The sequence below is a fragment of the Colias eurytheme genome, chromosome 12 (assembly GCF_061535395.1).
Source record: "Colias eurytheme isolate Ceu_HAF_F1 chromosome 12, ilColEury1 Martin Lab GWU primary, whole genome shotgun sequence".
NCBI lineage: Eukaryota > Metazoa > Arthropoda > Insecta > Lepidoptera > Pieridae > Colias > Colias eurytheme.
Window position 1 is genome coordinate 416,218 of NC_142991.1, and position 22,365 is coordinate 438,582.

A 22,365-nucleotide genomic window follows, 5' to 3' on the forward strand; every position below is an offset into this window, starting at 1 on the left:
AGGTGTTAAAATGAAACAAATTATGAATTCCATACATAATTTTTTAATAATCTTAACCCATCACCAAAACATAAACATTAAGTTAAAATTTACAAGTAGTCAAATTAACATTACACTTAAACCTTGTTACATTCTTCTTTATTACTTTTTTAAATAAAAATAGTGGGTAATTCTTATGTCAGCATCGGTATTTTAGTTCATTCTCATTTCTTAAACAATAAATCTAATAATTGATTACGACAGACATCAACATTGCAGATAATTTCCATCAGCATAAACCATACAAACGGGAAATAGTTTTTTGTGTAACGAATAAATTATTGTGTCAATATAAAAAATAGTTATGTATGCTTTCAAATATGACGCACGTGAAATATCATCCTATCTCTATTAGCTATCTCTTATAAAAAAAAAAAAATATTGAAAATGTCATATTTTATTCACACAGGCCTCTCTTATTTGTTTGTACTATCTTCCGACATACATCTGTAGCCATCTATATCAAGTACTTCTTCGTCCGGACACGCACATCTCGCAAACAACTCTTGTGTGTTATTATTTTCGATCGCAAAACATAATTTTTGACATTTGTTATTGTTCCCATAACACGGATGGTTTGAAACCATTCGCTGAGCATCTTCACTGTAATATTTAATGCCATAAGACCTATCTTTGCTTGGAACTTTACTTATTATTTCCTCTTCTTTACCATTGAGTTTATGCAATCGGATAATAGCATTCTGTTTCCAATCGGTGAAATAAAGGTATTGCTTGTGCACTACAATTGAAAAAGGATGCTTTATGTAATCAGAATTTATAGTTTTCACATCCTTTCCGTCTAATGTGGAGTGTTGGATGTGTTTTAATTCTCCATCGGCCCAGTATAACCTATCCTCTTCGAAATCTATAGATAGACCGTTCGGCCACACAAATTTTATATTTTTTAATATAAACATGCCACTGCCATCTGAATTTGCTCTAATAACTTTTGCCCTATCCGGGCCCCAATCAGACACGAAAATTAAACCTTTTCTTGGGTAAACTACTATCGCTCTAGGTTTGGCTAGACCACTTATAAGATTGCTCTTATGTGCTCCGTTTTGAGTACACAAAACATTCACAGACCCATTATATGCTGTAGTGTAGTATAAGTTCTGCGACATCCAGTCAAAAGCCAATCCTTCTCCCACATTTTGTAGGTCTGATACCTTTTCCTTGTCCGTCCCATTTTTATTTATGCTGTACATAACTTGATCGATAATATCTGAATAATAGATCTGACCATTCCGCGAATCAAAGTCGAGTCCAACAAATCTGGTGTTATCGGAAACATCTACATACAGACTGTCATGTGTGTCCGAGATTGATGGATCGATAATTTTACCCTGAATAATTGTCTTACGAGTGTATACGAGAAATTCTTTCGCTGGCATACACGTTTTAAAATCATTATTTAAGATATAGCCCGCGTGACAAACGCAGCTAAAACCTATTTCCTCGCTGGGCAAACTTGTTACGATGCACATTTGTGAGCACCCACCATTATCATTTCCACATGGATTATCGACTGAGGTTTGTTTAAGGGGATGCAAAATTGCTAAACTTTTAGGTTGTCTGTATTCTTTATTGGCATCTGTTTTATAAACATCTCGTATACTGGAAGATCCTTGGTATTCATCTACTGAAAAAATCGTTTGATTGAGACTATCAGACCAGAATACTTTATTTTTAAAAGTGGCTAATCTAACTGGATAATATAAATTAGGTTCGACTTTGACAATTGGGAGTTTATTCTCGCCATTATAATCAACGCTTTCAATAAAATCCAGTGCTGCAATACAGTAATACAGCCTTTTCTTCTGCGTGTCTACGGCGACACCAAACAAATGGTAGCCTGCACTATATTCTGTAACTATTGTTTTCACATCAGTACCATCCATATTTGCTCGAATGATCTGAAACACATGATTTTTTTTAGTGAATATTTGTTATACTTCTAAAACTTACTTCAGGTCGTAGTGTGAAAATAATAAGATTATCTAACCAATCTGAAACTTAACATTTAAGTATAAACTGACGTGAACAAAATAGCAGTTGAAGCCGTTCCGCCGTCCGCGTTAGAAAATGATAGAATCTTGATAGAATATACTGTATAGTCAGTGTATGTACATTTAAAGCATTAGCCGAAAAGAGTACAACCTAACTAAACAAAACCAAGATAATTTAGCTGACTTCACACGGAACGTGTTTTTACTTTTTACGCGTATGCCGCTTCTACCTCTGTTATAGCGGCAGTACACATGGGGCCAACGTGTTGGGCCAACGTGTTGGGCAAAAATGAAGGCTACCAAGATTCCTGTTCACACATTGGCTTACTGATCATTCTGCATTGGCGCTTCAAAGATGGACGTAGTCCGTAGAAGTTCTTGCAGCCGCGGCAATTTATATAAACAGTTCGTTTAATTATTACGTACCTACATGTGCACCAATAACAATGAGTGTACTCTGCCGTCTGCGATGATATCATTTTCCAATCTCTATTTTCCTTTTTTTTTATTTCTGTATAAATAAAACATTATTAAAAAATATGTTTAGATTTTTTCAAATGTTTAAAAAGTGTACATTTTACATTTAATTTAATTTTAATTACCTATAAAACGAAACTTGAAATATTACGGACGGATGTATTGATTGGTGATATTTGATCAATTAGCACAATTTGATCAAAATCATGCTCATTGTATATTGTTATTTAATTTTTAAGAACAAGTAACTGTTTTATACCTACTATTTTACTCATTTTATAAATATATTCATTTTTTTTTTTTCAAAAATGTATGAAAGTGAGTTATGAAAAACATCTAGAATAATATAATATAATAAATAGAAAATAAAACATCTAATTTATTGAGTCATAAGGTTTTTATTTTTGTGTAGTTCATGCCGTGGATTCCAAATAATTAAATTCCTTCATGTCGATACAATTCTACGAATTGTAAAACGTAAATTTCATTGACGCGCAACGATACTGTCTCCGCTGACGAGTAACAACAATCTGAACAAGACACCAACGTGTGAACGCTGTTTGCGGAGCGCGCCAAGATCCTTTGAAGTGTGCACAAAAAACCGACAACATTCGGTTGGCCTGCCAATATTGGCGCCAACTAGGCTAATGAAGCCAACATACCGCCAAGTAGCTCTCTACACGTTGGCCCAACCCGTTGGCCCAACACGTTGGCCCAATGTGTACTGCCACCATTATACTATATATATATATATATGTATTCTAAGATCCGAAAGAAACAAACGCTATATCGATGTAAATAAATAACATCTATTTCGTACATTTTGTTACATATTTTATTTATTGAATTACCTTTTTATCATCGGCTACAAACATAAGCCCTCGTAGTGGATCCAAGGCGATATCGGTAGGATTCGTCAAGTTAGTGTCCAAGATAACGTTCTGCCAGCTTCCATCTAACTCAAAGACATGAACCTTATTTCCGAGCTGGTCAACAACATATAATTTGTCTCCAACCCAGTCCACCGCAAGGGCGACTGGCCCCCACCCGCCAGAAACTGTTAGATTTCTGATGATTGTCGACTCGTTTAATAGCTGAACGTATACCTTTAAATAAAATATTTTTTTTTGGGTTTTTGCACTTTTTGACTTTATTTTTGACTTTTATTTTTTGACTTTATAAATATGAACTTAATTACTTAGTAAATTATTTAAAGAAATAGTCGATGTAAAAATTATTATTTATTCGATATATTAAAATAGAAATGAGAGACTCCACCCGGGGATCATGTACCTGCGTATCCAACGGTAAAATATTTTTTGTAATCGGTTCAGTATTTCCTGAATAAGCGCGTTCAAACAAACAAACAAATTATTAGTACCTATTGTATAGTACGAGTAAAATGTAATCATGTATTAAAAAAGAGTGTGTGCCGACTAGCACACGTGTCAGAAGTGAACCTTTTTTGGCAAGATCAAAATGACCAAAATCGTCGTCTTACTCCATGACGACACGGTATTGCTATGACGCGACCTTGCAATTTTAGCCTAAACCTCTCGGTAGAGAGTATAGTTTTCTGTGGCCTACACTACTAAAGAAGTTTCAGTTCAATACCTTATTTTAATGTTCTCGTACCTACCTTATAAGTATAATAATCATCGGACCAGAATAACAGATTGTTTCGATAATGGTAGTCGACCCCAGCGGCGGTGGTGGCGAAAGTTATATTCTCAAAGATGTCTCCATCCACAAGAACTACACCATTTCTCTGAGCAAGGAGAAGCTTCGGGGCGTCTATTAACTGACTGTTGTTGAGATCCGTAGAAGCTAAGAACGTAAAATTTTAAGTGTTTTTTCATACAACTTTTTGCGGGGGCAAGTTTTTGTGTTTTATTATAATATATTATATTTAGCTAATTCATAATTTTTTCAGGAAAACTTATGGCAAATTAATAATTTGTACAAAACCTCACGTCTGTTTATTAATTCATAGGAATAAATGTAGAAATTATGTACTAAATTCTATGACGCCCAGGTTTGTTATTTAACTGTCTCATAATTAATTAAAATTTACAGCGTACTTAAATCTATTTATGTAATATTTTTTGTTCAGCATTATTTATCGAATGTAAGTATATGTAATGTAATGTTTTTCAAGTCAAAGAAAAACCGGTAGGTATAGTTCCCTTGGTATTACCGGGAGAAAACCTATCCTATGTCCATTCATTTTCATGGATGGATTCATCCAAATCGGTTCAATGGTAGAGGCGTGTAGAAGAGACAGAGTTACTTTCACAATTGTAATAATAATTAAATAAATGTATGTTACAATAAGTAGCTTAGGTTTTACCTCCACATTCTGTCGTGACATTACTTGTGTCATCTGCTCCGACTATAACAAACACACAGCTTGCTAACCAATAAAACAACATCATTTTATTAACAGTCATTTTCGCTCTATTTCTCGTAATCAACACATTTAGGATACCTTTTTTATATCAATTTAATATATTTGTCAAAATTACTAGTTTAATTCTAAACTAGTAATTACACCTAGACTTTAGATGATTTTCCTAAAACAAAGGTTGTTTATATAAATGTCTTTAAACTGAAGAAAATTAATAAAGTATTTGTTAAATTCACATATTTTCACTGAATTTAAAAGAAATTCTGTATAAAATGTATTTTTGTTTTAATCGTTCTGTAAATAGGTAAGTAGAGTCGTTTCTATCAAGTGATACTAAGCGAAAATAAGATGTTTTTGTTTGAGGAAAAATGTGAATATAAAGCTCTGAGATGAAACCTGTTCCTGCGATCTCGAGAAATAGGTACACCTACATCTATAAGTACCTTTAAAGGAGAGTCATGCTTTAGGTAACACATTAATAATATTATGTTTTTCCTTATCAACTTAGTTATTTAATAATAAGGTTTAATTAAAGTAAGCTTTCGGTTCGGTACAGTTTTTAAGAGCATTTATACCAATAAGTCTCGGGATCGATCTCCTGTTATTAGAAAAAATATCTTTAATGAAAATTCCATCTACGTATTCGTGCAAAAGTGATATGATTAATCTATCCAATTCATACGATGTTTTTGAGATGCGGTTTCATATTTTAAGAGTTAATTCTTAATTGCATTTTTTTTGTTATATGTATATTATTAGTAAATACATCTCTGAAATATGTTTTAAAAATTGAAATCCTTTAGTTAATTTCTGTTACTTACTATTTTTATCGGCACTGAAGGACCTGGAAAACTGGCTCCTTTATTTTTAAAATAGAAATTACGTACCTCTTATTTGTTCAATATATTAAGTTCATGTTGTAGAAGTTTTGTAAAAATCGTTTCAGCAATTTATATATTTATCTAACTTTTATATTCAGAATATAATAAATCGTTTCATTAACACAAGATAATGTTTTTAATGGTCATACTAAAAACAATATTCTACAGCAATTTTCGTAGATGTGTTTCCAGATATACTGCAGGGGTTTATGAAGAGGGTACGTGCACCCATAGATGTATATTGTATACCCATAGGTAATAGGTAAAGCAACAGTTGGTGGGAAGGTTAGAATCTTAGTTTAGGTAATATTTTTCTTATTCATATTTGTAAGTAAAATTATTTAAAATTTAAAGTGCAAGATCGTTAAGATATAAAAAATGAATTGTATAATTTAAAAAATCAGCGGACTCCAGATGCACTGTGTTATCCGCCATCACATTGTCTTCGTCTTTAAGCATCATCAATAATCATGAATGTGACAAGTAACACAATAATAATTATCGGTAGTTATTCAGTTCAGTAGTTATTTAGTTCATTTCATTCAATGTGTATTGATGATTGGTGAAGGAAAATTGTATTTTTTGGTTTATCATTTCACTATAACTGTATACACAAGTACTACACATATATAAAGCGTAGGCATTCTCCACTTGGCAATGAGGTAGACGCACATACTAAATTACGTCTATTTTAAAGTGTTTTGGTAGAAATATGTCATGATTAAGATGCTTTTTATCTACGTAAAATACTTACATACAGGCAAGGAAATAAAACAAGTTTAGAAAATTTAGAAACAAATCAACTTTATTATCAAGATGAAAAAAGATCAAATGATATAATACATAAGCTAACAGATATGTGTACTGTGGAGCCGGCGGCGGCGAAACGAACTACACTTGCAACCCAACACTATACATAATATACAATACAGTTACAATACATACAAAACGAAACCGTAACGATGTAAAATTCAATTAAATACACTGTTAATTTCGCGCAATTGTCTTTGTTTTTTTTTAGTTTTTATTCAATAAATGGTAAAACATCTCACTAGCATAGTTATATTTACAAGGCCCGGGGGCCGCAGTCTGTTCATTGTATAAAATTATCACTCGCGACATGGCACTTGGCTGGGCTTCGGCCCGCGGCGTGTGCCCCGTGGCGTTTGCCCCGAGGCCTGAATCCCGTGGCGTTTGCCCCGAGGCTTGAGTCCCGTGACGTTTGCCCCGAGGCCTGTGCCCCGTGGGGTGTGCCCCGCGGCGTTTGCCCCGTGGCGGGAGGCATCGCCTACGCGATCCTTAATCGCCAGGATGTTCGGGGCACGATCTGTTTACTTCAAACCATTGGTCTATACATCTGAAAATAAACGAAAGTTACATTAATAAAATGATCACAAATATTATGTAATTTATATAGGGTTTGCTAAGTATCGAACTGAAATATTATTAAAAACATTAACCTTGTATTTAACGTTTAAAATTAGCCACACCGGGGGACCTCGATTGCCATATGTTTCAAACGAGACATGTTATGACTTTGGTAAATACGGAATGTTATTAAAATTATACATTACAACATAATCTTAAAAATAAAGAACAGAGAAAGTAATCAGTATTAAGTGAAGGAACGTTGTTCGAATGTTTTAGCTAAAATGTAAAGTTTCTGAGCGCAGGTGGATCTTCAAATCTATTTCCATCACAAAGCCGTAACAAAAGTTTAATTTCAATTTAATTAAAGAAACTGTTTAATCGCATTTAGATTGGACAGATACGTTTATTCGTTAATGGTAAAAAGATATGGTTACAGTTAAATCTGTGTTATTTTGCACGCCGTGCACTTCACAGGTGTCTCAAACCGGTCAACTGTGAGGGAAAACATACAAATGAAACTAAACCACCACGTTTTCCACTAACAGCCTATATAACATCATCTATTTGTTCCCAATTAAATGTACTGTTTAACATTAATTGACGTATTTTCAACTATTTATGAGATACTTACAAAATGCTGCCAACAAATCCTAAGCCCTAGCCTTATAATCATGTTAGAAGTTAAACTGTGTTCGATAACTTACAAACTATTCATTTTACGTACACCGCAAATGATATTATGTCAATCACTATGCTCCCTGTCGAAGCCACTCAGTCGACAAGATTAAATTAGATGAGTACCTATCCTAATTTACTTTGCATTGGAGTAATAACACCTACCATGATAAAAGTACATTTCTATTTCAAGAATACTTCTATTCCATATTATAAAAAATCTCTAAGTTAAAGATTATGTTTGATTGAACGTGCTCATCTCAGGAACGAGAATCTGGTTCTGGCTTTTTCCTGAAGTTAATGCGGGTGAAACACCGCTGTATCCGTATACAGCTACACTAGCCAAAATAGCCTGCCTATATTCCTTCCTTCCCCGTTGTCAAGGGTCGTATGCAAATCCAGCCACAGATCGATAAGGCTTAACTGTCTGAAGAGCCGATAAGCGATAAGACCATTGAACCCCTAACTAGATGGCGAGCCAAATGAGCGGTTACAGACCGGGATTGACTCGGCTTATATTTGGCAGAGTATCTTGGCTATGTGCTCGTTAATCAGATGCCTTGAGAGGTCGTTGGTTTGTTTTGTAATCGATTATCGTGGTTCGATAACATGTAATTATGTAACATCTTGAGCTTAAATTCGGATAAAAGAGGATCGCGATATGTCAACAATTTACTTTCTAAGAATTAACGTAACCTTTAAAAATTATACGCTCTTTTCTTTAAGGTTCTAAAGTTGCCTTTTCAACTTGTCCTTTTTTTCTGTTTTATATATCATTACCTGTGCCCCAATGTTTTCCCGCATTGCTCTGATCCTACAAATATTAACCTATGGTATATGTATAGCCTATAGCTTGCCTCGATCAACGGCGGTTATCTAAAGTCAAATAATTTTTCAAATTCAAATTCCCAATTCAAGAGATTAGCGCGTTCAACCAACCAAACCTCAGCTTTTTAATATAAGTATATAACATACCCCTTGTGGTAGATACATAGGCAGGGCAGGCGCGCGATGGTGTCCCCCGCGGAGAGCTCCTCCAGGCAGATCACGCACTCGCCCTTCGCGTCACTCAACACGTCCTCTGGAAATGCATGCAAATTGCATTTAGTGGCTGTACTTGCATAATAAAATCTTTACGAATACATTATTAAAATTTCTCTCAAATACCCTAAATAATAATTTTTCCAGTTATTCCAATAATGTTTAAACTTTAAACATTGTGGTTTTTTTTTACTTTTTTTCTTTTTTTTTAAAGCGATTTGGAAAATGATTTCGCCAGTAATATTTGTGTTAGTTTTTATCTCGTTTCAACCCAGGCCATCAGAACGAGAGACACTAAAATCGTCAGAAGTAATAAAAATGACATCGATAACATACTTTTTTTATGAAAACAATCTTACTCTCTGCATTTAAGAATAAAAAAATTAAACCTATATAATACAGACTACTAACCATTATATGATAGACGTGGCCTGGTGAGGCACATGACGAGGTGGCACTCGATGTCGTCCGGCAACACGAATTTGCTGCACACTGGACATTTTATTCCTGTAACAAAGAGAATAACATTTTAGAACTGTAGAATAAATACGTGAAGCAAAATTATGAAAGGATTAAACAGGTGGATAAGTCTCGAACAAACAACAAATTCTTATATACATTATAGTAGACGGTTGTCTACGAGATATATATCACAAGAAGAATAATTAATTAGAAAATGTCCCACTGTAAAAGAAAAATAACGTCACAAGTTTCATATAAAATTTATTCTTATTATTTCATAACAATAACTAGATAATTGAATAATTTACGTGGCTACGAGAATTATCAACACAAGTAACTACATTTATAGAAACAATTAAACATAAATCGATTAGAGTCAATTTATTCTACGAATATCTCTTGAATATCGTTATTGGTTAGCATAATATTGTAACTGGATTTAATAATTCAGTGTCAACAATAGACCGCATATCAATAACTGATTTGAATATAAAGCGAACAATTGAATATATGTATATTATATCGGTACCTGTCCAATTTAAACGTTTATATCTCCTATAATATAATAGTGGAATTTTCTTCTTCTTTTCATATGACAGATTCCATACATTTTTGTATTATATTGTTGTTGAAGAAATGAGAAATCATCTAAGTTATTAGTTTAGTTATAAACTGTCGTTATTGGAAATTTAATTGTATAACATAATATTACCTACATATAATTCTGAATATGAGAGATATCAGTTGCGTAATTTAGAAATACCTTCAACGTTAATAAATATATCAATACCATAGAGTTGCTATCGTACATTCTATATTATTAAATATAAGTACCTAGTGCATTTTCCTTACAAAAAATACATTTAAACTTCCAACCGTTTCAACATAACTCGCATTCCCTATTGTAAATTGGATCATAGAAGCCAATATCATAAGTTATAAAGGCAAGTTTTCGGGCCATAAACGATTCCATTGAACAATTTCACAATAGAATGTCGGATCGCTGCGAATGTAATAGAAATAGCTCTGAATGCATTCGACAGGCTATTTGGCGGGTGCAGTGTACCCACGACCGAATGGTTATCGAACAAACGCATTGACACTCAATTAAACTAAAGTAAATAGACAGTTTATCGCTAATTGTGAAGTAAGTATAATGTAAACTTACATACATGATACAATGTTTAGTTTTGAAAGAAATACGTATACGTAAGTGCCTTCTGAAATTTTAGAAATAATTTCTGGTATTCATAAAGTATATCATTTTATAAACAACATAGTTAATATAGTCATATACTTATTCCTAATCTAAAACTGCTTTTTAAAGCGGTGGAATATAATTTATATGAATTCTACTAGACTATTTCTATGCTTCAAAAGCGCTTTAAAATAAATCTGCTTGAATAAATATCACTTCGAGTTTTGACTGTTCCGTTTGAACATCAATAATTAGAGCTTAGAGAGAAAACCACTCCATTTTTCCATATGTATGTATATGTGTATATCAGTAATAAAATATTAATACCGGTAGCCCGACTCAGTCACGGCACTTAGCTGTCAATCGTCAATGAGCGTTTGACAGTTGACAGGTTGTCAACATGTCTATTCATTGTGTGGGACTCGAGTTGAGCATTTTTCCTTTAATCCGTGAAAATAGAGCTCCGTTTTACATTTTCAAATGAATGCGAAAAATTTGATATTTATAAATTGGACAGTTGAGGTATTGAATTGAATGTATCGTCCAGTCGAACCGATCAATAGATATAAATAATAGTACGTTCAGAGAACTATACAATAAACATAATATTCACAATAAATGATGCAAAAGTTATAAGTTTTACAAGAAATACGATTACGCACACAACGTAGAAACAACATATACTCAACGCTGAATTAAAACTATTACATCCAACGCGCCACCAATAAATAAATAAAATATCCCAACCAACCATAAAATACATTTAAACGACCGACCAATATTCACCAATTCCATCAAAAGGCAATCGAGAAACAACCACTAAAATAAAATCATATCACACATGATATAAACTTCCCCTTTCAATCGTTTCCTCCCCCTCCCTCCCCCGGAGACGGGACGGGACGGGTGTCAGTATTCGCCGACAAACGGGAAATTGACTTCCCAGGATGCATTTCAAATATCCCCCTTCTTACATTATTGTCTTCTTCCTTGCGTATAGGTGTGTGGTTTGTAGGTTTGTAGGTTGTAGGCATTGTAATTTGTATGAAATCAATTGATATTGATAAGTAGTATATAATCCATACTAATATTATAAATGCGAAAGTAACTCTGTCTGTCTGTCTGTTACTCAATCACGCCTGAACTACTGAACCAATTTGCATGAAATTTGGTATAGAGATATTTTGATACCCGAGAAAGGACATAGGATAGGTTTAATCCCGGAAATCCTACGGGAACGGGTTTTTCTCTGAAAACGCGGGCGAAGCCGCGGGCGGAAAGCTAGTTTAAAATAAGATTGAATTTAGTTATTATCCCTAAATATGACTTGTTTCTAACTATAACGTTAAATAATAATTTCTTTCTTCAACTAAATTTATATGAATAAAATAAAACGCAATGCTCACACATTTTGCACGATATATACCGCCGAAAAGTTATAAACAAGCGAGCAAGCAAATAGCAATCTCCATGTCATAGAAACATACACTCGTGTACGCGCAAACATCAAACCCATTTCATTTCGAATTTTATTTTCCTTACACAAAAAACTCGGCACATTTTATTTCCAATAAACATTTTAGATTTATAACCGACGTGATTGAAAAATGGAAACGTGAAACACACAGAGAGGTTGGGGTAAATTTTTTAAAATATTTTCACCGAAGTAAATCTAATTCGAGACGTTGATTGCGGCGAAACAAGCTATAATTTAACCGCGGCTTTAATATCAAACCAGACATAGAATAGATTCATTAATCAACTATTCAACTCTCATTTCATATTTTCTGTTGAAGCCCGAAATCCTCGCAGCGCACAATTTGTTCAATTTGCAGACGTGAAAGTTTTAATCGTGGCCGATTATAAAAGCGACGTTTGAACATATTTATAACTTAAAAAACCTTTAAAATTGACACTTTGCATGTCTGAATAGCAATTTTATGGCATATACGTAAGCAATCATTTTCCTTGTTACACTAATAAGGTGCTTTGACGTCGCATATCAAGTTGATATGACTAGAATTTCTAATGTGTTACTATTTAGGTAATGCATATTTAATAAAGGAAACATAATGTCCCTAACCTCGTATAGCGTTATCACCATTTTCCGTAATTCCATAATGTAATATAAAATACAATTAGGACCGTCTAAACATTCGATTAAGTGACCTTACAAAAATGCATTAGATCGAATTATACGTAGATTTTGAATCCTTGTGAAATTGGTCTACCCATTATACACAAGTTCATCATCTCTACAGCCATGTTCGTCATCCTCGCGCTCCTCGCCTGCCTTCAGCCCGCCAGTCCCGTGGTGGACTGCCGGCTCGCATGCCGCCGCTGCCGGGAGCGAGCTGACCCTGCTGAGCTGGTCGAGGTGTACTGCGCCATGTGTAACGAGTGCAAGGAGCGAAGGGTCGAACGTATGCAGGCGGCCACCACTAGTGATAGTCCTAGAGATGACTGCTATGATATGCAAGGTTTGTTCATACTTCATTGTATGGGAACTGTTTCTGTAGTTCATCATAGAAAGTTATTATAAAAAAAAATGTGCTTTCGTTTTGTTGCAGCAAAGTAAAGGGAGTGTTAAGTTTAATGATAGCGAATTGTGAATTAGAATTGTGTCTCTGTATGTAGAGTCCAGCGTATTCAAAGTTTGCATTTTATTTAAAATGCTATAGGTATATTTTGCGTTTGAAACAATTAAATTTCAAAAACAAATAACGATTTAATATATACGCTGCAAACCGATAAAAATAACACGTGCTTGGCTTGCCATATCAACAACAAAAAATGCAGAATAATTTACAAGTTCCGTATACAATTTTGATTAAAATACATACCTACCTTAAGGGGGCGCATAAAGCAAAATAACCAATCTTCTATTAGATGATACGTGTAATATGCAAGACCAAATCTAAAAAATAAAATATATATCAAACTAGATGATATGTTCAACGATTCTGTTTAATCAAAAACATAAAATATTAAAATTTACTCGATAAAAAAAAATCACCAAGTTAGCTCTAATTTTCACACTTTTACGTTTTCTACTTGACATGGTAATACTTATTATGATTTTTTTTTCATAAACAATTATATTAAAACATTTGCAAGATATTTGTCAGAGCATTTTGTGTAATTACTTTTAGTTTTGGTTTTATCTGCGATAAACCACTTTTATCGTGACAAAATCAAACGTTTATCTCGAGAAAAAAAGAGCGCCAAAAGTGGTTTATCGCAGATAAAACCAAAACTAAAAGTAATTATACAAAATGCTCTGACAAATATCTTGCAAATGTTTTAATATAATTGTTTATGAAAAAAAAATCATAATAAGTATTACCATGTCAAGTAGAAAACGTAAAAGTGTGAAAATTAGAGCTAACTTGGTGATTTTTTTTTATCGAGTAAATTTTAATATTTTATGTTTTTGATTAAACAGAATCGTTGAACATATCATCTAGTTTGATATATATTTTATTTTTTAGATTTGGTCTTGCATATTACACGTATCATCTAATAGAAGATTGGTTATTTTGCTTTATGCGCCCCCTTAACGCTGGAAGGCACGGAATTAAATTTATTGACACACAAAGGAATACAAAGTGATATTAGTCCATCGAATGAGTCCCTCCAAGGGGGGTCTAGAGTGCGTGAGTTAGTAACGTAAGATGTTTCTTCGGAAACATGTCAAGAGTCCCTAGGTAATAAACATACTAAAACCCCGGGACACTAGGAGGAGCCCCGGAGTGGGGGGAGGGGGGAAAAGGTCCATTTTTTTTCATTTTTCACTTAAATCTCAAAAGCGGTACATGTTAGAGAAAAACTTTCAAGGAAAAGTTGAAAGGCCATAAAATTATCTACAAGTTGTACCAAGATCATTTTTTTCTATTCGCAGCCGTTTTCGAGCTACATCCCATGAAATGTGAAAAATTCGAAAGCTTTTTATTTTACCTAACTACTCTAATAAATTCAATACCTCCTAAACGCCTCCATGGTGGAATCTGTTTTTTTTATCAATGATAGACCTAATTATGAGCAATCTATCTGAACCGGTATCAAGTTGCACATTTTTAGTTTTTTGGAAGAAAAAAATAAAAAGATCAAGTTCAGTAACTCAAACGACCCTAATAATTATTATAATATTTTGACAATCGATTCCTCCTAAAGGCTTCTATGGAGGAATATGTTTATTTTACCAATTATAGACCTAATTAAGAGCAATCTATCAGTACCGGTCACAAGTTGCACATTTGAGTTTTTTGGAAGAAAAAAAATAAAAAGTTCAAGTATCGTAACTACCCTAATAAAATTCAATTCCCCGTAAAGGCCCCCGTGGTGGAATCTGGTATTTTTATCAATGATAGACCTAATTATGAGCAATCTATCTGTACCGGTCACAAGTTGCACTTTTGAGTTTTTTGGAAGAAAAAAATAAAAAGATCAAGTTCAGTAACTCAAACTACCCTAATAATATAATATTTTGACAATCGATTCCTCCTAAAGGCTTCCATGGAGGAATGTGTTTATTTTACCAATCATAGACCTAATTAAAAGCAATCTATCAGTACCGGTCACAAGTTGCACTTTTGAGTTTTTTGGAAGAAAAAAATAAAAAGATCAAGTTCAGTAACTCAAACTACCCTAACATAATATTTTGACAATCGATTCCTCCTAAAGGCTTCCATGGAGGAATGTGTTTATTTTACCAATTACAAACCTAATTAAGAGCAATCTATCAATACCGGTCACAAGTTGCACATTTGAGTTTTTTGGAAGAAAAAATATAAAAAGATCAAGTTCAGTAACTCAAACTACCCTAATATAATATTTTGACAATCGATTCCTCCTAAAGGCTTCTATGGAGGAATGTGTTTATTTTACCAATTATAGACCTAATTAAGAGCAATCTATCAGTACCGGTCACAAGTTGCACATTTGAGTTTTTTGGAAGAAAAAAAATAAAAAGTTCAAGTATCGTAACTACCCTAATAAAATTCAATTCCCCGTAAAGGCCTCCGTGGTGGAATCTGGTATTTTTATCAATGATAGACCTAATTATGAGCAATCTATCTGTAACGGTCACAAGTTGCACTTTTGAGTTTTATGGAAGAAAAAAATAAAAAGATCAAGTTCAGTAACTCAAACTACCCTAATATAATATTTTGACAATCGATTCCTCCTAAAGGCTTCCATGGAGGAATGTGTTTATTTTACCAATTATAGACCTAATTAAGAGCAATCTATCAGTACCGGTCACAAGTTGCACATTTGAGTTTTTTTGGAAGAAAGAAATATTTTTTGATCGTATGGGGAAATTGTTTGAGCCAAAATTATTTTTTACTGCGTGTAACTCAGAAACGGTAGGATATAGGAAAAAATGATTTAGGTACAACTTGTAGATAATTTTATGGACTTTCAACTTTTCCTTGAAAGTTTTTCTCTAACATGTACCATTTTTGAGATTTAGGCGAAAAATGAAAAAAATGGACCTTTTCCCCCCTCCTCCCACTCCGGGGCTCTTCCTAGTGTCCCGGGGTTTTAGTATGTTTATTACCTAGGGACTCTTGACATGTTTCCGAAGAAACATCTTACGTTACTAACTCACGCACTCTAGAACTTTTTATTCAATGGACTATATTTATTTAATTCCGGATACAGACTGCCATATAATTTATTGGACAAGTGGAGATTTATTGACGTTATGAAATTTAACGTATAATTTGCATCCGGCCCTGCTTGTTGCATGCGAAAATATTGGCGTAACTAATTCACTTGTTTCTCACAACAATGGAACAATCAACCCATTGATTTCTGTTTCATTTTATTTTCTATTACTTATAAAACGCCTGAAATGACGGATTCAATTATGTTAGATTAAATATAAAACAAATTTACAAACAGTAAACTCTATGTCGATATATTTGTTACTAACTCTAACATTGGAACCTAGAATCGTGTACAAAAATATGAAAAATCTATATAAAATCAATATCTCCACTTTCCAGAAGTCCCCGACTGTCCACCCCCGCAGTCTTGCGAAGAACCAGAACCGCCAAAAGTGCCATTAAAGAAAATCGTAACCACCCCTACTACCACCACCACGACCACGACCACGACGACCAAGCGACCGTGCCCCACGCTGCCCTGCAAGCGACCTCCACCACCCTGCTTCTGCCTACCCTACCAGCCAATCGCCATGTGCCCTTGCCCTACCAATTCTCTCACGACGGAGCCGCCAAAGAAACTAAAACAGACCAGAAACAACGACTACATGTATGTGTATGTAGGCGTACCAAAGAGTATGCTGGAAGAACAAGTGGTGTCTCTATAATCTATACTAATCTATACTATACTAATACATATTATAAAGCTGAAGAGTTTGTTTGTTTGTTTGAACGCGCTAATCTCAGGAACTACTAGTCCGATTTACAAAATTCTTTCGATGTTAGATAGTCCATTTATCGTGGCTATATATTATCACGCTAAGACCAACAGGAGCGCCAACGCCATGCGCGTGAAATCGCGAAACGCAGCTAGTAAAGGATAATTTACGCTATTATTGGATCCAACAAAATTGTATAAAGTCTTTGTATAAAGTCATGCATGCCTGACCGTGGCTGGGACGGGGCACGGCGATGAAATTTCTATGGATATTGTTTCATTTGTTTCCCGACTCCGGCACGGCCCGTCCCCAACAGGTAGCGTAAATCATGCTTCAAACAAATATCTTTATTTCGCTCGTATATGGTAAGTAAGGTGTTAGGTACAGTATTGTCTGAATGCTGAGCTGTGCACATAATACAACGTGCTCTGCTGCTTTATTAAAACGTTTCGCATGCATCACGTGTCTCCGTCACGATTGCGAGAAACGCTCTCATAAAGAATAATGAGGAGCACGCAGTTTATTCTTGTAGAAGGTAAAATATAATACAAATCAAATGACGTACTATGATAAAGACGTAAATATGCATGTATCATGTTATGAATTATGATGTATTTCTAAAAGGAAACGTTATAATGTGTATAAACTTACATTATAATTAAAGAACGACAGCCTAGCCAATTTATTGTTAGTCAAATGACGTGATAACAACAACTCTTTGTAATTTGTGTAACTCTTTGAAATTCGAATATAAGGAATCTCGTTGATAATGAGAGCTATTTCGTAAGATAGTTTAATATATGTACAAATAAAAAACAATGAGATAATTTTATTTCTTATAAAATAACATCCCCTACTTCATCATCATCCCCTCAGTGCCATAAAATTTTAAAGCGCTTTTCAATCAAAACACTTAATACGATTTGTACCGAAAACACCAAAAAGCAAGATGCCTCTCAAGAGCGGAATGTATTTACGTGATTGCACGCGGAAACGATATCGTGCGTGTCACTAAGAAACGTGTCGTTCACGTGAACGGTGAAACGTGTTACTAGTGAGCGGTGAGCAACGAGTGCATTCTTACTTCTGCAGATCATATTTTTTGAGATACTTACTGAAGAAGAGATGAGAGAATAAAAAAATACGTATTTATATTGAAATTAGATATTTTTTAACGTGGATTGAATTAAAATACGTATAAAATGCAGCAATACGAGTAATAACAATAATTTATTTCTTCATCACATAAATATATGTACCTTATAAAATTGTATAAGTATAACCGGAACCTTACCTCTTGCACTTGACATTTTTCTTTCACATTCGTATTCAACCTTGCCATTAGGGTTAAATACTTTAAATAATTTTTAGCTCAGAATAACTCTTTCACCGTTTATGAAAAATTCATGTAGAATTTCGATGTTACATTTCACAAATGAAAATAAAAAGTAATAAAAATCAGGCTTGTCCTGAGGTAGGTATTGGGATCATACACGTGATTGCAAATTAATAATACTCTATTCAATCAATAATAAAGATCATTTAATCAACTCATCTGAGAGCCTCTCGGTTATAAATGGATATATGATATTAAATACACTTTCTATTAATAAACTCTCGCTATAGATCAAATAGAAATCCAACACCGCCGGTAAGATGGGTTCATTCGATACTTTTACTCTATAGAGCACAAAGAGGGACTCAGATCATAAATAATATTGTATAAAATATGTAACTATTATAGATAAATTAATAGTTGATAGAAGCAAACGACGAGTTTGTTAGTAATGTTGATTGCATCAATGGTTTTTCAATCCTCTCCTTTTGAAATATCCAATATTATGCATTTACAATGCCTGTAAATGCAAAGGCACCTAATGCTCACAACCAAGAGACATCTTTACTAATATTATAAATGCGAAGAAGTGTTTGTTTGTCTTAATTTCACGTCGCAACCAACGAATGAATGATATGATTTTTGAGTCTGGAGATAGATAGACTTGTCACACTGTAACAATCTTTTTACAGCAGTATACAGACGAAAAGCTAGTACGTAGCTGTAGGTACATCTATGTAAAATAATCTGTTGTCACTAAACAAAAGTGACGAGCCCTTGACCTCCAAAGTTCCACACTCATCACTTTCATACAAAACCAAACTGTATCGATCTAATCACCCCAACAGGTGGTCGCGTGTCCCTAACCAATATCGTGAACAGCCTCGATCCGTCTATTTCGGTAACGAGCTCGTTTCTAAGGCTTTTGGGGTAGCGAGTGTCCTTATGACGTCATCTATAGAACCAATTCAGACTGTTGTAAAATTCGCTATGATATCAGCAGACTATTTTAAGTTTGGTCGCGGAAGAATTCTAACAAATACCCGCGGCCCCATCGACGGAACACAGTGGGGTTTTAGTCGGTAAGAATCCGACATAACCCACAGCTCCTTCCCCGGGGGCCGTGGGTATCTTTGGAAGATTTCCCCACTATAAATAAAAGGCTATTTTAAGTTTCATTCGGTTTGCATTCGGTTTGTATTTACAAATTAGGGAAAATCAAATATTCCTACATATAAATAGAAACTATATAGTTAAAATCTAAAATTATCCTTTATTATTTTAAAATTTTCGTACAATTAACACACAATTTCGATCACTAAAAAAATCAGCGAGAATAAACAAATGATACTTAAATTTTACAAGCATATTTCTCGATTCTGTAAGCATTACATAATATAATATTATGTAGGTACTTAATACTCATTCATATTTCGCGCAGTGAGTGTAAAGCGACAAACAATGAGCTCCTTTAGCCCTGTTTACACCATGTAATTATTATACAGGATGCTGCGGAAATTACTACTCAGTGGGAAGGCTACGCTTTGGAGCTTAATTCAGAGAATAATTACCTAAGATCAACACAGGTCAAGGACCTTTGACTTCTTAATTACACGATTTAGTAAATTTTTGCGTAACGCAGTATTACATATTTATAAACATTTAACTAAGTAATAATTGAATAAAAGTTCTCTTAATTCATAATTTAAGTTTCAAGTTAATAAACTACAAGAGCTACAAATAGATCCTTTGTTCTGACAATTAATGCAACAAAAATAAAGTGTTTTTGCATAATTCGCTTTGATTTATTAATTTAAACGTTACGTAACGTTAAATTTAAAACGAGACAATAAATACTTCACAATCAAAAATATTGTATTGATTCTCACGACGAGTCTAGTGCATCTTGGCTCAAATTGTACTTTATTCACTGTGTTAACAGCTTTTAGTGGAGCGCCGTAAGGTTTATACCTCGGAATCCAGGGCCAGTCAATGAATCTTAATATAAACCTTGAAAATATGTTTTTAATAGTATATAGAAAAATGTTAAAAAAAATTTTTTTCGCGCTCTCAATTTTTAAACAATTATTAATTTTTTGGAGTTTTCATTGATTTATATTAGTCAAAAGTCATATTTTAAAAAGAACAACTATTACAAACTTGAAAACTTGATCTTGGATCTTTAGGGACTGCAGATATACCGATGAAGGTCGGGTTGGAGAATAGAGGGGATAACAGCAGCTGTTCGGTATTGTTCATGGCGGGCCCTCACAGGATAGTACACTTTGTAACTTGCTAGACTTAATACGTAGCTCTTGTTTTCGTTCCGAAAAATATTTATTTCAGATTTTTGGTTTATTAAAAATTAATGTTTATATTATTGTGCAGTGAATGTGATAAAAGTTAATTACTGAACATTACTGAGTTTTAAAAACTTTGAAAATAGTGGCATAACTTGTAAGTATTTGTTTTTCATTTATATTACATGCTTTTGAAAACAGTTATAAATATTTTGTAATAAATCGATGTTAAAAGTTAGAATATAATAGTAGAATTTAATAATATAAATCATTAATTATGTAAAAGTTATTTATTAATATTACTAATATTTGTTGTTGCAGCCACGTGTCGCAATGGGTGAACCATCCAGTATTGATGCCTACAAGCAATGATAGCCTCATTTGTGATAAAATCGGATCTAGTTCTGAATTAAGCTCTGAACTAGGAGATATTATAAAAGTCACTAGAGGCATATCATCATTAAAAGCTGCATCTGCGGAAAGAGGGGATGGACTTTCTCAGTATATAAATACTCGCGACTTTGTCTACGTGCATTCGGTATGCAGACAAAAATATATTAATAAAGGATGCATTAATTCTTAATTAAAAAAAAGAACACCACATCTGCATGCTCTCCACCTAAAAAAAAGCTTCGAACAGCTACTTCAATTGATTTTGATTGGAAAACTAGGTGCTTCTTTTGTGAAAAAGAAGCACCAAGCTCATGCAAAACAGGATGTGGAGCATCTTGTGGGTGCAGGAAAAGTGGATTAAACTGCACTGCAGCTTGCTTAGAATGCAATGGTGACAGCTGCACTAATCCTTCACCTACAATCTATATCAACGAGATCGACGACGACGACAATAATGTACAATGATGTAACAATGTGTATAGTTAATTATAATTTTTTTTTGTAACTTATTTTTTACGATAATCTAATAAATTAACATTGAAGTTACTCTGCACATATAATTTATTACAAATAAAATTAAATTTTTCACTATAAACACTTTTTCCCCCTTCCGCCTCTCATTTTTCAGTAAATTGTTGTTAAAAATTGTTGTAAATCGAGATCGGTCAATTTTTTTTTTTTAACTTTTTTATTTGAGGTTTTAATAATGCAGTCTCATACTTGATATACAGATTCATTGACTGGCCCTGGGTTCCGAGGTTTGACCATTTTTATGCCTTACGGCACTCTACTATTTATAGCCCTACGTATCAACAAGAACTGTATCCTTGATTTTGTAATTAATATTTTATACTTAACTTACTTAAACATTTTCATAGAGGATCGTCGAAACAAAGGCTATTAACCAACAATACTCGAATGACACTAACGTCACAGAATAATGCGTACGTGGTTAGCATGCGAACGGCGCCTAACACCTGCGTTCTGTATGGAACCCGCCTAAAGCCATGTAGCCTTATGTAGTTCATAAAACAATGCAAAGGTTTATTACCTCTACTAATATATAATTGTAGTTGTGTCTGTATATATTGAACATAATGCCGTTTCTTCGATAAGCCATTAAAAACTTAAGATGGATCGTTTCATTATTTAGAAGCTCTACCGAAAACTAACATATCTAATTAATCCATTTTGATACTACACACTAGAATCCTGCAGCATTCAATAAATTGCTCTAAAGAAAACAATATTAGTGTACGTTCCTAGAAAAATTAAATCAAACAAATGAAACACAACCATTTATAAACGCAATTTTCTAAGTCATTAAGATTTAACTATTAATTTATTAGTCATTACTAAAAATTTAAACTTTATTTTTTCAACATGTT

At 33.7% G+C, this 22,365-nt stretch overlaps 2 protein-coding genes across 6 annotated transcripts in view; both read right to left on the bottom strand.

Moving 5' to 3' along the window:
• Nucleotides 1-103: 103 nt before the first annotated feature.
• Nucleotides 104-5,299, bottom strand: LOC149903730 (low-density lipoprotein receptor-related protein 6-like). The gene is made up of 4 exons (XM_090107927.1): nt 4,876-5,299; nt 4,165-4,352; nt 3,377-3,631; nt 104-1,955 (listed from the first exon to the last, which is right to left on the bottom strand). Exons 1-4 carry the CDS (start codon nt 4,973-4,975, stop codon nt 456-458), a joined length of 2,043 nt encoding a protein of 680 aa, XP_089964053.1. The 5' UTR covers nt 4,976-5,299; the 3' UTR covers nt 104-455.
• Nucleotides 5,300-6,600: 1,301 nt separating this feature from the next.
• The window catches only part of LOC149903731 (E3 ubiquitin-protein ligase znrf2), a 108,339-nt gene continuing 92,574 nt past the window's right edge, over nt 6,601-22,365 (bottom strand). For all 5 annotated transcript variants that reach the window (XM_090107767.1, XM_090107768.1, XM_090107771.1 and 2 more), the window contains exons 2-4: nt 9,312-9,407; nt 8,835-8,940; nt 6,601-7,170 (exon numbers count right to left, since the gene is read on the bottom strand). In XM_090107767.1, the coding sequence (XP_089963893.1) occupies nt 7,113-7,170; nt 8,835-8,940; nt 9,312-9,407 (260 nt within the window). In that variant the 3' untranslated portion in view covers nt 6,601-7,112. The remainder of the gene's footprint in view (nt 7,171-8,834; nt 8,941-9,311; nt 9,408-22,365) is intronic.